We start from the raw sequence: 15,871 nt of genomic DNA, 5'->3' as shown, positions 1-15,871 counted from the left end.
ACGGGACCCACCTGTGCCAGAGCCATGTTCTAAAGACTATCGTATCTCAGCCTTGGCTCTAGCTAGAAGTTCCTTTAGTGTTCTAACAAAGATTGACCTGCCTACACTGCCTCTACTTCAGAGCCATTTAAGACTCTTATTCATGGGTACAAAGTCTGAGCAAACTGGACAAAACAAATTTGGCCCCAGGGGTGCTGGAACAATTTGTACAGTTCTGAGGAGGTGCTGAGATCCATTGAACCAAACTGTAAACCCTGTATATGATGGGAAGGTGTGGGAGATACCCAGCCCAGTACCCTACTCCCCGCACTCCTAGGTCCAGCACCTATGTTTGGCCCTATCTGATTTAGGAGGAGATAAAGTCTGAACCAATGAAGTGGAAAGCACCTACTGCTTCCTCACTCATTTATTTCAGGCCATTATATAGTGTGGTACCTTCAGTTCGAACCAAAAACATAACCATTGCCTATGCAGTAGCAAGGCAATTATTATCCAACTTCTTACTCTCTGAATATAATACAGAAGAAAATACAAATAGCCAGAAACTGTAAGATTATTTCATGGAACGTCAGAGATGCTGCTATTTACTTCCATCTATATGGTTAGAAGGAAATGTAAAGCAATGACTTGTGATTTGCTTAATCATTGATTACCGGCAATTTCTCACACTAATAAATCCTGTGGTCCAGGATAACACACTGTCTGAACCCCATTTCCACCACAAGCAAGCATCACGAATCACCAAGTGTCTGCACTTGTCTTGCAAATTAAGAGAGAGTCTTCAATCATATTGTATGTTTTGTGCCCTACACAATTTAACTTTGGCTCTACTGTGTTGGTGCCGCCACTTGTACAAAAACTGATTTGTGAATAGCTTCAGGTCTAACCAGAGCATACTACTTATTCAACCAATACAGTGTCCTGTATGACGGGTTCCCTCAAAAGATATAAACTGAATATCTTTTGTATAAATATATATTTACTGTTTATAATAAAAACCACTAATGGCTCAGTTCTGTAAAGCATTTTCTCTCTACATAACATAATGCAATACTTTGTATAAAATAGGTTTATAGAAACAAGCATTCAGCTCAAGGCCTTCTGTAAAAAACTCATCTGGTAGTCGTTAGGGAGGTGAAAAGATACTCAGATTATATGCATGTACACATACGCACACTAATATGATAACACAAAAGTTACTTTTAACTTTAGTGAGAAATCTGTAGCAATTAAACATATCTGGATTAAGTAAGGTACAAAGATATTTAACCTACCTCATCAAGGCTGCTATCTTCTTTCTTCAAGGCTTTAACATAAAAAAAGAAAGAAAGAAAGAAATCATTATGTCATGCATTTCAATGAACATAAAATAATTAACTCCGTGAATAAAAAGAGGGGGAAAAAAACCTTTTCCTGTAGTAACAGGAAAGAACAGACTGGCCTGAATAACAATTTTATAATCAAAATATCAAACTGTAAATGGAATGTAGAATTGCACAGCATGTATCTGAGAAATATTTTTCATAAATATGTAAATCAAGCTGCCCTCTCAGGTTAAGGAAAATAAGAGTCTACAATTTTTTACTTTAATTCCTATTGAGCATGAAAACACTTCAAGGAGAGTCTGACTGAACTGCAGAAAGTCATGTGTAAACCAGACCTCTCACATACTCTATAATATCTTCAGTTCATATAGAACTCAACATTTCCAATACAACAGAGCACACATTGTGACTAGCATTCGTTATACTCTTCTATGGTTTACATTAAGATGACAGCACAGATCTCACATATTATGTTAATGTTTATTGCATGCAAATATACTATCAACTAAAGGTGAAGTCAAGATAGAAGAGAGATTTGGAGTGTGAAGCAGTGAGGCAAGGCGGAAAAAATGTTGTGAGCAGTTTTGCAGCTCAGACAGAGGCTAATCCATTTGAAGCGTTTCATTGAGCCTACTAGATACCCATTGAGCCTACTAGATACCCGTACTGAAATGTAAACAAAGTGAATTTCTTCAGTTTGCTACTGGAATTACATCAGCCTGCAGGCTAACAGATATATTTAATTTATGCACGTACTGTGGTCACATCATCCAGAAACTGTGTTCTGAAATTAATGAAAAACCACTACCTCCATGAGTTTGCTCTTTGGTGACTACCCTGAACAGTTAAAATGAACCAAGCCATAGTACTCCTGGAGTATTTTTAACTGTAAACATATAAGCCAGTTTAAAAGTTGAATGGTGAGAATTGTAGAGGTTATGCGGCCCCAACATCTGGAACAATCTTCCTCTCCTCCTCCTCATCCTCCTCCTCCACTTAGTGCTCACGTTCCTCCTTAAAGTCATTCCCTCATATCATCTCCTCTTGGGTCTTGAATACACTGGTGAAGAGGTAGTAACAGCGGAAGCTTCAGCTTAGATAGGGCTCAGGCATTTTACTACGGCAGTGTCAGACAATACACCGCCACTGTTTTGCCTGTGCTACAGTTTCTACCATTTCTACCACAGGTGGTGAATTACCAGCCCCATTTTTCCTAATGCAAACAAGGCCCAGAGGTCTTGTCCTTTATTTGCCTTTACATTGCAAGCTCATTGGGGCAGGGAACGTATATATATATTTTTTCTCCTAATCTCATGACTTTTTGGGTGCTGGCTCATGATATTTGAACACGTGGGGTTGGCAGTTCTGCAATGCATAAACTTTTTGTCCTTACTCCAGTCCTTATTTCATTACAATGAAAAAACAAAAACCTGATACACAATGTACAGTGTACTCCCCAAACTACTCAGCAGAACACCAGAACTGTTACTTAGTGTGAAATCTAGATAAGTTGTTAATAAGATTAACGTTTAAATGGCTCTTTTCAGGCTGTAAGAAAGACATGTTTTCTGCTCTTTTAATTTGATTCTAGGTTTTGAGCCTTCAGGGGGCACTTTAGTCATATTTTTAAAAAGTAGGTGGAGAAAAACTTGACAAAATGAATTTGAATTCTCATGTAATCACTGGACTACAGGTGCCGGGGCTTCAACAAAAACACCAAATATATTACAAGTCTCATAACTGAATCATGGGCTGGCAAGCGACACTAATAATGTTGCATGTGTTATGCTCAGGGTTGCTAACTTTCTAATCGCACAAACACCTTTGCCCAGCCCCTTCCCCAAGGCTCCGCCTCTGTCCTGCCCTTCCCCGAGGCCCCACCCCTGCTCACTCCATCCTCCCTCCCTCTGTCACTCACCCTCACTCACTTGCTCATTTTCACTGGGCTGGGGCAGGACGTCGGGATGCAGGAGGGGTGAAGGCTCCGGCTGGGGGTGTGGGCTCCAGGATAGGGCCAGAAATTAGGAGTTCAGGGTGCGGGAGGGGGCTCTGGGCTAGGGCAGGAGGTTGCGGTGTGGGCTCCAGCTGGGGGTGTTGGCTCTGTGGTGGGGCTGGGGATGAGGGGTTTGAGGTGCAGGATGGGGCCCTGGGGTGGGACAGGGGGTTGGGGCACAGGAGAGGGTGCGGGCTCCAGGAGGGAGATTGGGTGTGGGAGGGGGCTCAGTGCTGGGACAGTGGGTTGGGGTGCGGGCTCTGGAAGGGAGTTTGGGTGCGGAAGGGGGCTCAGGGATGGGGAACAGGAAGGGGGTGAGGGGTGCGGGCTCCGGCCAGCGCTTACTTCAAGCAGCTTCGCAGAAGCAGCAACATGTCCCTGGGCTCCAAGGCGAAGGCACAGCCAGGCAGCTCTGCGTGGTACGTGCCGCCCCCACAGCTCCCATTGGCTGGGAACTGCAGCCAATGAGGGCTGCAGAGCCAGCAGTCGAGGTGGGGGGGAAGTACACGGAGCCCCCTGGCTGCACCTCCACCTAGGAGCTAAGCGACATATTGCTGCTTCCGAGGAGCCGCACGGAGCCAGGCAAGGAGCCAGCCTTCACCCCGCTGCTCTGCCAACCAGACTTTTAACGGCTCAGTCAGCAGTGCTGACTGAAGCCACCAAGGTCCCTTTCAACCGTATATTTCAGTCAAAAAACAGACACCTGGCAACCCTAGTTACGCTGTATTCTTCATATTTTTCTAGCTTGTCTTTACCTTTAATTGTATTTTAACTTTGACTGAAATGGATATTTAAGAATTGTTATACAGAGAAATCAAAACATGAGGATTTTCTTAGCCAGTAAAACTAAAACCCTTGTCAATTCTCAGTTTGAGTGTGAAATTTTAATTGACAAATAGCTATCTGACCTAGGGTTGCCAGGCATCCGGTTTTCAACACCGGTCGAAAAGGGATCCTGGCAGCTTCGGTCAGCACCACTGACCAGGCTGCTAAAAGTCCAGTCGGCAATGGAGCAGTGCTAAGGCAGGCTCCCTGCCTGCCCTGGCTCCGCACGGCTCCCGGAAGTGGCGAGCATGTCCAGCTTCTAGGTACAGGGGGCTCCGCACGATGCCCCAGCCCCGAGCGCCTGATCCGCAGCTCCCATTGGCCAGGAACCGCAACCAATGGAAGCCGCAGGGGTGGTGCCTGCGGGCAGAGCACCCTGGCCCCTCTGCACAGAAGTCGGACATGCCAGTGGCTTTTAGGAGCCGCCTGAAGTAAGCGCCACCCAGCTGGAGCCTGCACCTTGAACCCCCTCCCACACCCAACCCCCTGCCCCAGCCCAGAGCCCCCTCCAGCACCCGCAACACCTCACTTCTGGCCCCACCCCAGAGCCCGCACCCCCACCCAACCCCCTGCCCCAGCCTGGTGCAAGTGAGTGGGGGGTGGGAGAGCGAGCGACGGAGAGAGGGGGGATGAAGTGAGTGGGTGTGGGGCCTTGGAGAAGGGGCAGGGCAGCGGCGGGGCCTCAGGGAAGGGGCGGGCCAAGAGTGTTTGGTTTTGTGCAATTATAAAGTTGGCAACCTGGGAGTATCAGCTTTGGTAAGAATGCTTTAGAGAATGCCCCCTTATGTAAGCTGGCTCAATGCATTGCGTTCCAGCCCCCTACTTTAAGCACAGCCTTTAATTATTAATTTGTGCGTCTCCCAGTTATTTCATTTTGATACATATTTAATTATCAATCCTCATATGATGTTAAAATACTAATGACACAATGTTTTGACTTGATTCTTTTAAACAACTGATTAGCATACTGCATAGTCTATTAATTTAAGTGGATTCCACATTTTTCCTTATCAAACCAAGGAACTACGACTTTGTTCATAGAGGGTCAAATTAGTTTACCAAGCCAGAGACAACAACAAAACTGTCAATAGAAACCTATTTCCTTAAAGAAACTACGCATTATTTAACTATTTACATTTCTTAGAATATCATGAAGAATATTACAATCTTTTGGTAAGTGTATTTGTAATAAATTTTACAACCAAGATGTCCTTTCTACTGGTAGAATGTTTCTGATATTTCAGACTGACCAGGCAGTGTATTCAGAACTTTTGCGCTGAACAACTTCTAGTAGTTGTGCAACTGCTTTAAGAATACTGAGTTCAGCACAGAAACAGTATGCATTTCTTCCAATATACCGCAGATCTACATTGTCCGTCAGTAGACTACAAATGGCAGTTCTTGTAGGATGAAAGTTGAGGGAAGGACAATTTGGCATTAGACATTTTTCAGAACAACGAAATAATTACTCAAAAGCGGGTACACTAGAAAGTATGGGCCAGATCACAGCTACAGAGGGTGGGAAAAGCCAGCATAGCCAGATCTATGCCACCTGCTGATAGCCCCCAGAGGTAGTGGCTGAAGTGCACTGTGTTGCAATGATCCCAACTCACATAATGGCTCCCGAGACTGCTCTGACTTGTGCAGGGTCTGAAGCTGTCCCTGGATGTGTCCTGAGGACCAGGGGAGCATAAAGATGGTTTTAAGGCTCCACCCCTTACCAGTTGCACCAAACAGAGCTCTGACGCACCCAAGGATTAGGGTCTCTATACAACTACCATCACCACTAAAAATTAAATAATTTGCATTAATATATTTAAATTTTTTCTTCCGAGCAACAGCTGATCACTGTTTAACATATTTTGCACACTGCAAAGCACCACAAAGTCATCGTGCTACATCTACAACAATACAATAGAAAAACCAAAGATATCTTGAAGACATCCCCTCCTGCGACCCAAGATTCAAGGGGCTCTGCTAAGAGTATTAACAGTTACGCATACTAACATCAAAAATCAGTGAATGAGGACCTCAGATTTATATACACAGTTCTTATCAACCAGGGCTGTTTGATATGACAAACTCTTTCTGATAACTGTAAATTAGGGCTTCATAGTATGAAAACTATTATGTTTGGTGACTAATTTCTGGAGAGTAGTTAGCCCTATACCAATAATATCTATTAAAGAAAAAAGCTTTCAGTGTTATACTGGTTTTCTAAGAATAACTATACATTATGCTTTCACTGCTTTCGTGGGTTATGGTATGTGTCATTAACTCCTGAGTTCAAACATAGGTTAAACATTTTATAATTTTTCACACAGTTACACTCACTATGCTACTGTACATTTAACCCTGTTATCCAAAAATACCATCCAGAGCCCATGAAGAAACTACAGTGAAAAACACGAAAGGGAAGACTGTTCTTTTCACCTATCAAAAGCGTAACCCCTTTGGGGTTTAGAAAGCATGGCCCCTTTAAAAAAAAATTCGGGAGGGAGGGGGAGAGTGAGAAAAAAGGAGGGAAACTCCAGGGGGTGGCTCTGAAGCTTGTGGGGAGAGAGAGGCAGCAGCCTGCAGGCCCTTGCAAAGGAAACAGCAAAAAACCTGCCTGAAGCCTGGGAAAAACAGGGTGGCCAATCAGGGACACCCCGGGACAGGAGCCAGGAGCACCGTGCCAGGGAAGAATCGCCCGAGAAGGACAGGCCGGAGCTGAACCCAGTATCACTGCTGCCCAGAGCTGCATGGGGCTGTAAGTACTGGGGCTTGTTGCTTTGCATTGGGAACAAGAAGGAAGGTTGCTAAATAGTTAAGTGGGGAGATAGTCGCTCTGTGTGGCTTTGCAGAGAGCATCAGAAAAGGGCACCAAAGGGGTTTGTTGGGAAAAAGTTTACTGGCGCCAAAGACAACCAGGAGCACCCAAAACTTACCACTAAACTGAAACTTTGCTCAAAACTCCTAAACTGTGTGCAGACACATAGCTCGGTGTCTGCCCTTTCAAACTGCTACCACTGGGACCGTGGGGCCTTGGTTTAAATGCAACCCTGTTATACTGCTCCCCCTATATTTCCCCTTGTTATATTTGGCCTCTCCTCCCTCTGTAAATAAATGTTTCCCTTTCTTATATCCATTGTACTTTTCCTGTGAGGGGGTGTGTTCACTCTGGGGGGTTTGGAACAGGTGCCTCTGGGGTAAAAAAAAATTCTCCTGCTGCATTCCTGCATGCGCCTTTTCTTGGCCAAAGCTGCCTGCAAAGCAAACGCCATCTTGGCCATGAGGGCGCTAAAGTTACAAAAATGTTCTTTAGAATACACATGCCATACCAGGAATTCAGCCTATGTTTGGGGAGCTGAAGGATTCCAGAATGAAAAAGAACCCAGATTAGATCAACATGAATATGGTATTAATAGTTTGATCTCGCCAGGAAATTGCCAGAAAAAGGTGTAAGGCCACAAACAACAAAAGCCATTAAACTAACTGTTAAAGCTCCTTCTTAGGGTGACCAGATAGCAAGTGTGAAAAATTAGGACAGAGGGTGGGGGGTAATGGGCACCTATGTAAGAAAAAGCCCCAAATATCTGGACTGTCCCTATAAGATCGGGACATCTGGTCACCCTACTCCTTCTAGAGCTGTTTTGCTTTCCTCTCCCTAGCCTCAAAGTAGGAGATAAGAATGTAAGCCTTAAACTTTGAATTTCCTGATACATCGGTTAAAGTTATTTAAACATAGAGGGGTTTTTTTGTGTATGGTCATGGGTCATACGGGAGTGACTATGTCCAAACCCCATGCTGGTATATTAGAATGTTTTTCCTATAAATGGTATGATTAGCAAGAAGGCCAAAACATCAGACCAGCTGCATGTGGAACGATTTCACTAGCAAGGATTGGATTTTAACAACAAAATTACCTAAATGCACTTCTATCCTGTGGAGCACACTGCACTACTGTAAATAGAACATAACTTTTGCATCAAAAACCAGGTCAAAGAGCCCAAGGGAACCAAAGGGTCCTTTTATTTATTACTGAAAGAGAAATGGAGAGAGAAAGTTGCAATACATCTTATACTCAAGAAGATGGAAAAGCAGTAGGTGTAAACTCCAAAACAGATGTAATTCAGGCATAAAATGTGTGTCAGTTCAAGTCACCATTACATGAAGCGAAGACCTGGGTTTTAGAGTAAGCTCAGGTAACTGCCCCACATTCTGACGTCAACCCAAAGAATCAATGTACGATATGCACATACAAGTAGTCACTGTCCTTATAATACCCATTACCGTTGCCAAAGCATTTTATTAGTAGACTTGGGTTTTTGTATTTTAATTTATTTGGACCAAGATTTAAAAAAAAAAAAAAAAAAAGTTCTAAATTTAAGCTTCTCTCTAAGGCCTGATCCAAAGCCCAATAAACTCAACTGGAGTCTTTCTACTGAATTCGGTGAACTCTGGATAAGACTCAATGGGTTTGTCCGCACTGCATTGTTAACCTGTGCTGACAATTGCTGGACCCGGGCCCGATCTCACAGCTGTGCTAAGATGTCCACATTTCACCAAACAGACTGACGGAGTCTACAGCTTGAGCTGCAACACACTATAAAATGACGGGGCTTGGACTCAAGTCACAGTACGTCCACCTGATGTTCAGAAGACTTCAGTGGAAATAAACTTTGGAAGTTAGCCCCCTTGGGCCCTGATCCTGCAAAAGACAGAGTCAATGGGACTTCTCAATACATTAAGTTAAGCATGTGCTTAAGTCTTTGCAGGATCAGGGCTTTATTTAAGAGGCTAACTTCAGACACCCATTTTAAAAAAACAAACTTAGTCTTGGTTTCTTAAAAAGCAAAACTTCCATGGTTATATATTTTAACGATTATCTAATTGATCAATCAGGTCCACCAAATACATAATCATGCTTTTTATTTTTAAAAAAAGCATATTACTAGCTGTGGACACACTATTTTCATATGGGGATACAAGGATTTATTATGGGGATGTAAATACTTGCTCCAAACTTGGAACTTAACAGTCATCCTGGCATCATTTTCTCCTTTATAAATATGAATGTTACAGGAAAGTTGTCTGGATTCAGATGCTTTCTTCCACTTAAAAGCCTGCAGTTCTTAAATATTAGGGTTTGTAAGGAGTTGATTTGCAATGGTGAACTAGTCAATCTTGTTATCATACACACACCAAAAATAACGCCATATGGCATAGAATCCTCTTGATGCAACTGTAGTAGATTCACATCACGAGGACACTACTTGCCACATTCTCTCCTACATTCAGGCCACTTCCCATTGCACTACTGGCACAAAGCAACTTTAAAACTAGCATAGCCAGCCACAACGGGATCAGCCCACTACATGGGAATCCTCTGGCGGGACAGTGCACAACGAAGGGCAAAATAGCTCTGACCCTACCCCCAGCTCCACAGTCGGGGTAAGAGGCATGACAAGGGGAATTAGGCGTGTCTGCACCCAGTGGTCTGAGGCTGCCACTCAGGGCCATTGGCAAACAGCATAATTTAGAGCAGCCAGGGGCCCACTCTAGTGCTCAGCAGCTCTGAATTATGGGAGAACAAAGACAAAAACACCTTTGCATGCCTCCCAAGCTGCACTACTCCCCCTTTGGCTGCAGTCAATGACTACTTTTATGCTATTTGTGTGAACTAAAAATGAGATACTAGTTGATTTAGACACCACACCGAAAATAATCACAAATGTAGGATTGGAAGAGACCTTGATAGGTCATCTAGTCCAGTTCCCTGGACTGAGGCAAGACTAAGTATTATTTAGACCAGTGGTTCTCAAACTTATTTGATTGGGCCCCCCTTCTGTGTGTCTGTAGTTTTTTTACACCCCTCCCCCCAAGTACATATACCAACACCCAGCTCTGAAGACAGAGCAGACAGAAGTAGCGGCTGGCCAGGCACTCTGTTCTGAAGGCAGGCACACGCCAGCAGCAGCTCATAAGTAAGGGAGGCAAAGTGATATTTGTCAATATCACTTTTCACAGCAGACTTACTGCCCCATGGCCAAACTTGCTTCTGAGCTGCTGCCGCCACCTCCGAGTGAGGGATTAGGGAGCTGGTGAGAGAAGAGCCCAAGCCTGGGTGCCGGAGCTCCAGCTGTCAGCTCCAGGGTGGAAGGGCTCCGGCTATCCTCTTTATCCCCACCTCCTGGTTATGCCTGGCCCTTCTGCATAAGCCCAGCCACCCAGGGCTAATAGTCAGAGCTCTTAAATAAATGTAGAAAAAATAAAAAGCATAGAGCTTGCATGTCCCTTGGGAGGCCCGCCCCATAGTTTGAGAACCGCTCATCTAGACCATCCTTGACAGGTGTTTGTCTAACCTATTCTTAAAAACCTCCAATAACAGAGATTCCACAGCCTCTCAAGGTAATTTGTTCCAATGCTTAACTACTTTTACAGTGAGGAAGATTTTCCTGATGTCTAACCTGAAACTGCCTTGCTACAATTTAAGCCTATTGCTTCTTGTCTTACCCTCAGTGGTTAAGGAGAACACTTTATCACCCTCCTCTTTATAGCAATCTTACATACTTGAAGACCGTTGTCATGTCCCCCCATCAGTCTTCTCTTTGCCAGAACAAACCAAGCCATTTTTTCCCCAGCTTTCTTCAGAGGTCATGTTTTCTAGACCTTTAATCATTTTTGTTGCTCCAATCTTTCCTGAAGTGTGGGGCCCAGAACTGGACACAGTACTCCAGCTGAGGCCTTATCAGAGCTGAGTAGAGCAAAATTACTACTTCTCCTGTCTTGCTTACAACACTCCTGCTAACACATCCCAGAATGATGTTTGCTTTTTTAGCCACAGTATTACATTGTTGACTTGTATTTCATTTGTGATCCATTTTAATCCCCAGATCTTTTTCTGCAGTACTCCTTCCTAGGCAGTCATTTCCCATTTTGTATCTGTGCAATCGATTAGTATTTTGCATTTGTCCTTATTGAATTTCATCTCATTTATTTCAGACTATTTCTCCAGTTTGTCAAGATCATTTTGTATTCTAATTCTGTCCTTCAAAGCGCTTGCAACCCCTCCCAATTTGGTATCATCTGCAAACTTTGTTATGTGTACACCTCTACCCTGATATAACGCAACCCCATAGAACTCAAATTCGGATATAATGTGGTAAAGAAGTGCTCGGGGTTGGGGGGGAGGCTGCGCACTCTGGTGGATCAAAGCAAGTTTGATAGAACACGGTTTCACCTATAACACGGTAAGATTTTTGGCTCGCGAGGACAGCGTTATATTGGGGTAGAGGTGTACTTTCTATGCCATTATACAAATCATTCATGAAGATATTGAATAGAACCGGATCCAGAAGATCCCTACAGCAATGGTTCTCAAACAGGGGTACATGTACCCCTGGGGATACTCAGAGGTCTTCCAGGGGGTACATCAACTCATCTAGTTTTTTGTCTAGTTTTACAACAGGCTACATAAAAAGCGCTAGCGAAGTCAGTACAAACGAAAATTTCATATAGACAATGACTTATTGATGCTGATTATATATATATATATATATATATATATATATATATATATATATATATATATGTATATATATACACACACACATTGAAATGCAAGTACAATATTTATATTCCAATTGGTTTATTTTATAATTATATGGTATAAATGAGAAAGTCAGCAATTTTGCAGTAATAGGGTGCTGTGACACTTCTGTATTTTTATGTCTGGTTTTGTAAGCAAGTAGTTTTTAAGTGAGGTGAAACTTGGGGGTACACAAGACAAATCAGACTCCTGAAAGGGGTACAGTCGTCTGGAAAGGTTGAGAGCCACTGCTCTACAGGACCTCCCTGGATATGCCCTTCCAGCTTGACTGTGAACTATTAATAACTGCTCTCGGAGTACAGTTTTCCAGCCAGTTATGTACCCACTTTATAGTCGGTTCGACTAGTCTATATTTCCCTGGTTTATTTATGAGAAGATCATATGAGACAGTATCAAAAACCTTACTAAAGTCGAGATATCTCATATCTACTGCTTCCCCTCATGCACAGGCCTTGTTATCCTGTCAAAGAAAGCTATTAGGTTGGTTTGACAAGATTTGTTCTTGACAAATTCATGTTGACTGTTAGTTATTATCTTCTAGGTTTTTACAAACTGATTATTTACTCCACTGTCTTTCTGGGTACCAAAATTAAGCTGACAGGTCTACAATTCCCCGGGGTTGTCCTTATTCCCCTTTTTATAAAAGGGTAGATATAGTACCCTTCCCCAGTCCTATGGGATCTCTCCTGTCCTCCATGAGCTCTCAAAGATAATTGCTAACGGCTTAGAGGTCTCTTCAGCCAGTTCCTTAAGAATTCTAGGATGTATGTTATCAGGTCCTACTTACCGTACTTAAAGACATCCAACTTGCTTAAGTAACTCTTAATTTGTTCTTTCCCTATTGTAGTCTCAGATCCTACTACATTAACACTGATGTTCACTAAGTCAGTTGTCCAAGCACTGCTAACCTTTTTGGTGAAAACAAAAAAGGCATTCAACCCTTGGTCATTGCTGCATTTTCTGTTACTGTCTTTCCCTCCTTATTGATTAATGGACCTACCCTGTCCGTGGTGGTCTTCTTGCCTCTAACATATTTGTAAAATGTTTTTGGCATTTGTCATAGGTCTCACCCCCACTTGGAGCTGTTGGGTTCCAATATGGGGACCTGCATGGACTTTCCTAAACTAAAATCCTAGTTTAGATCTAGTAAAAGATGCCACCACCCAATCAGGAACGTGGATTGGGACACAGTCCTTCCCCAAAATCCTTGGGGATCCCAAGAGCCCCAAATCCATGGAGTTCTTACACCCAGGAGAAATAAACCATTCCCCCGTTTCCTCCCCCCTCCTTTTCCTAGGAGGGGCACCGGGATCTAACTACAGAGGGATACCTCCCTCCTCCTCTTTCCCTGAGAATCCACCCAAGGAAAGACCAACCAAGTCCTTAATAGAAAAGAATTTATTAAAGAATAAAAAAGTCACTGTCTCTGTAACCAAGATGGAACAATATACAGGGTGTAAACTTATCAATCTCTGGAGAGAATTCACCCTCCTTTCTTTCTCAGTAAAAGCAATAACAGTACAGACTTAAAGAAATTCTATAGCAAAACACAGAATTGCAAATACAGAAATAAAAGTATAAGAATACTAGTTCCTTGCTAATACTCACTAGCTTGAATAGAAAAATTTATTGCAGAAACCTGGGAGGACTTGATTAAGATGTCTGGACTCTCTTAATTCCCAAGAGAGACTCTCTAAAAAAAACAAAGAACAGGAAAAAAAACTTTCCTCCACCGGGATTTGAAATTATCTTGTCCCTCATTGGTCCGCTGGTCAGGTGTCCACAGGTACTGCTTGTTAACCCTTTACAGGTAGACAAAAACCTTAACCCTTAACTAACTGTTTATGACAGCATTTATGCCCCAAGCTAGTTTAATCACGTTTTGTGTCTTGGCCTTCCTAATTTTGTCCCAACGTGCTTGTGTTGTTTTTATGCATTGTGCCAAAGATATAAAATGTCAATTTGAATGAAAAATGTATTACTGGCACGCAAAAAATATTGAATGAAAAGTGCGGAGAACAATGGCAAAGAGTTCCAAGAAAAGATCATTAAATAACAATTTTTAAGGCAAAACAACCTGATGGCAAAAAGAAAATTGGATAGTAATATCAGGAGATAAGGTCAGCAATAGAAAGTATAACATGCTATCTCAACACGCTTTACATCAGCAAGAGAATGACAGGATTTAGCAGCAAGAGATGACGGACAGACTTCTTTTGTCTAGCCTCCTAACCATCACTGCTCAGCTGTCATCATCTGCTTTCCGACCTCATGCCTCAGCCTTAAGGGGATGTTGTCGGGTGTTGTATTTTTAATAAACATTTTACCTGATGCAGAGGTAAACAACATTAAAAGTAATTTACTTTTCTACTAGATGTGCTTTTTTTTTGTCTAGATCTCTCAGTGTGGCATTGAAAGCAGACTAGTCGATTTTAATTTTATTTATTTTCCGTCAATTCAATTGCAGGTTCATGCTGTAGCATCTGAGTGTCAGAAGCTACTGAGAAATCTTTGTTAGTTTTCAAATGTTATCTGTAGGAACACACTATAGCAGGGGTACGGCAACCTATGGCACAGGTGCCGAAGGTGGCACACGAGCTGATTTTCAGTGGCACTCACACTGCCCAGGTCCTGGCCACCGGTCCAGGGGCTCTGCATTTTAATTTAATTTTAAATGAAGCTTCTTAAACATTTTAAAAGCCTTATTTATTTTACATACAACAATAGTTTAATTATATATTATAGACTTATAGAAAGAGACCTTAATTTATTCACTCTAATTTAAGGTTTCGCGTGCCAGTAATACATTTTAACATTTTTAGAAGATTCGGCACACCACTTCTGAAAGGTTGCCGACCCCTGCACTATAGGAACACACATTATCTATAAGAACACTGCTATAATTTTGCAGTTTTGTAAAGCACAATGGTACTAGATAAATAGGTAGACAGGCAGAAAGAATCTTTACTTATACAGCACAATTTCAGTTTAGTGTCTGTCAGACAAACTACATCCCAAATGACTTTACAGAGCTAAATAATATATTTACAGAGATAAAATTAAAGCAGAGGGCGAGAGAAATTAGGAGATAGAGGCCTGAGAAAAGATGGCATGAGGTAGGCTGAGGCAAGGAGGTACAAGAAAGCTAACACTCATAACTAAATCTGATCCTCTAGGTGTCAGAAAGTAATTCTACCAGTTCCATGCCACTTCCTTTTGTCACGTGTGTTACAAGACATCCTCATATACTGTAGGGAAACAGACAAATGATGCCAGTGGCCAGGATTGACCCCACAAGCCCCTTCCAGATCTGCTCACTTATTAGTCAGACATCTCTCTCCTTGTAGGCAGCGTTGTTGTAGCCCTGTTGGTTCTAGGATGTTAGAAAAACAAGGTGCATAATATCTTTTACTGGACCAACCAGAAGCACTCTGTGTAGTTCCAAAGCTGGTCTCTTCCACCAACAGAAGTTGATCCTATAAAAGACATTAGCTCAACCACCTTGTCCCGCTATACGTCCCTCTGGTGAGTTTCATTACAAAAGGAGGGGCCGGAGTTCACAGCTGTGACTCTTTAGGGATGAAGGGCCAAGTGCAGTAGCCCCTACATAGGCTAAACTCCCGGGGATGTGATCGCACCCCTACCCCCCCATGTCTCCAGCCGAGGGGACGGGTGCACCGTGGGCAGCACGCGTGGACGCCAGGATGCCCCCAGAGGCGCCGGGGCAGGGGGCAGAGGCGGCGGCTGGGGACCCGACTCACCTATTCGGCTGAAACTCTCTGACAAAGTTCTCCGCAACTTTTTCATCCTGCTGCTTTTCTCGGCGGACTGCGCGTCCAGCATAGCACAGCTCGGCTATAGGGTGGGAGGAGCCCGATCGCCCGGCGCCCCCCGCCGCGGGACCCCCTTCCCCGCCGCGGGACCGCTCACACCGCCGGGGAGGGAGCGCGCCGCGGTGCCCAGCGCAGGCTCATCGCCGCCCGTCGGGGCTCCGGAGCCAGCGCTGGCGGGGCGCAGCCGGGAGGGCAGCTCGGAGCAGCTGCGGGTGCCCCGAAGCGCGCGGGGGAAGGGGGCAGCCCTGCCCGGGGGCCGCCGGCTGCTCGGACCCGCCCCGCTTAGCGCAGCAGCAGCGGC

General features: G+C 43.7%; 1 protein-coding gene across 2 annotated transcripts in view; it reads right to left on the bottom strand.

Moving 5' to 3' along the window:
- The window catches only part of CDK14 (cyclin dependent kinase 14), a 543,695-nt gene extending 527,824 nt beyond the window's left edge, over nucleotides 1-15,871 (bottom strand). Inside the window, exons 1-2 of one of the 2 annotated variants that reach the window (XM_039522181.1) lie at nucleotides 15,499-15,871; nucleotides 1,275-1,306 (exon numbers count right to left, since the gene is read on the bottom strand). In XM_039522181.1, the coding sequence (XP_039378115.1) occupies nucleotides 1,275-1,306; nucleotides 15,499-15,580 (114 nt within the window). In that variant the 5' untranslated portion in view covers nucleotides 15,581-15,871. The remainder of the gene's footprint in view (nucleotides 1-1,274; nucleotides 1,307-15,498) is intronic. The other variant, XM_039522182.1, reaches the window with a different exon arrangement.

The sequence above is a fragment of the Mauremys reevesii genome, linkage group 2 (genome assembly GCF_016161935.1).
Source record: "Mauremys reevesii isolate NIE-2019 linkage group 2, ASM1616193v1, whole genome shotgun sequence".
NCBI classification, from domain to species: Eukaryota; Metazoa; Chordata; order Testudines; family Geoemydidae; genus Mauremys; species Mauremys reevesii.
The sequence above is the reverse complement of the archived record's forward strand: the minus strand, read 5'-3'. Positions and strand labels throughout refer to the sequence as shown.